This window comes from Panthera onca, chromosome B3 (genome assembly GCF_046562875.1).
Source record: "Panthera onca isolate mPanOnc1 chromosome B3, mPanOnc1 haplotype 2, whole genome shotgun sequence".
NCBI lineage: Eukaryota > Metazoa > Chordata > Mammalia > Carnivora > Felidae > Panthera > Panthera onca.
Genome location: NC_138344.1, coordinates 70,483,179 through 70,484,989, shown reverse-complemented (window position 1 = coordinate 70,484,989; position 1,811 = coordinate 70,483,179). Strand labels below are relative to the sequence as shown.

General features: G+C 40.4%; 1 protein-coding gene across 1 annotated transcript; it reads left to right on the top strand.

Moving 5' to 3' along the window:
• The first annotated feature begins 663 nt into the window (after window positions 1–663).
• LOC132676638 (olfactory receptor 4Q2) lies at window positions 664–1,596 on the top strand. The gene has a single exon (XM_060628678.3). It carries the CDS (start codon window positions 664–666, stop codon window positions 1,594–1,596), a length of 933 nt encoding a protein of 310 aa, XP_060484661.1.
• Window positions 1,597–1,811: the final 215 nt, after the last annotated feature.

The following is a 1,811-nucleotide window of genomic DNA, read 5'->3' as shown; positions in this document are numbered from 1 at the left end:
ACACAATAATAAGCTGAACAGAAATGTATTACATACGGGCAGATATCCAGGAAACTTAGACAACTGTCAATGAACTAGCAATAAGTCCAAACTGGAACCTGATCCTTCCTACACTCGTTTGCACAGGGTAGAGCCCCATAAGAGTTATGCTGACAGAAAAGGGTACAGGGTTATTACAGTAGCCTAACCATCTACATAGTCAACTTCCCATCCTAAATTAAAACCTCTACAAATCCTAATGCCTGTTCACCAGAATCTTAAATTCTACCTTCAAGGTTTTTTCCTGAAGATTTTTATTAAAAATTAATATTTCAGGGAAATGTTAACTTACATCTTGGGACTGAATGTAAAAATGAAAAGAGAAGGAAAATACTGATTAATGGGAGACAGAGATGCATCAAGTTAAAGTTAAAGCCTGTAGACCTTCATGCTCCAAGATATCTTGGACACTTCATCATTGTCTTAAAGTTGGAACTATTCGAGAATATATATTCAATATCAGCTCAGGAGAAACAAATTTCTTTTAATCAGCCAGGATATATCCTAGAGAAAAATATCTCCTTTGAAATGAGAAGATTCTTGTATTTTGTGTGAAATATCTCACCCACTTTCAATGTTACTAATGGCTCTTGTTTAATTTATTTGATCAGGGAGCCAGGTCAAATGGATGAAAATCAAACAGAGGTGGTGACAGACTTTGTCCTGGCAGGCTTCTCGCAGACACCATCTACTGAGGCAGGACTATTTGTACTATTTCTTTTCTTCTATGTGTCCACTTGGGTAGGCAATGTCCTCATCATGGTCACAGTGGCCTCTGATAACTATTTGAATTCATCACCTATGTATTTCCTTCTTGGCAACCTCTCTTTCCTGGACTTATGTTATTCAACAGTAACTACTCCTAAGCTTCTGGCTGACTTTCTTGATAATGACAAGCTCATCCACTATGACCAATGCATTGCACAGCTCTTCTTTCTGCATTTTGTAGGGGCAGCTGAGATGTTCCTGCTCACAGTGATGGCCTATGATCGCTATGTTGCAATTTGTCGCCCCCTGCATTATACCACTATCATGAGTCGAGGATTATGCTGTGTGTTGGTAGCTGCCTCCTGGATGGGAGGATTTGTGCACTCTACTGTCCAGACGATTCTCACTATCCGTCTGCCCTTTTGTGGACCAAACCATGTGGACAACTTCTTTTGTGATGTTCCCCCTGTCATCAAACTTGCCTGTACAGACACCTTTGTCATTGAATTGCTAATGGTATCTAACAGTGGGTTGATCTCTACCAGCTCCTTTGTGGTACTGGTTTCTTCCTACTCCACTATCTTGGTCAAGATTCGCTCCAAGGAGGGAAGGCGAAAGGCACTCTCCACCTGTGGCTCCCACCTCATGGTGGTAACACTCTTCTTTGGACCCTGTATTTTCATCTATGCCCGTCCCTTCTCCACTTTTTCTGTGGACAAGATGGTGTCTGTACTCTACAATGTTATTACCCCCATGATGAATCCCCTCATCTATACACTTCGGAACAAAGAGGTCAAGTCAGCCATCCAGAAACTGTGGGACAGGAGTGGACTTACTTGGAAAAAGTAGGAGACATAAGCAGTTAAAGTGAGTTTTTGAGAGCAAAAAACCTGAAATTAAAATACTTTTTCACTAAGGAATTAAGAGTAGGTAGCCTAGTTGTTTGGTTTTCTTCCATTAAGCCATAATACTAGATAGGGCACTATAATTAAACTCAGAAAAACTCCTTTCATGTTGAATTGTTCTGTCTTCTGCTTCCTTTTTCTTCCCTGAAGCATCCATTT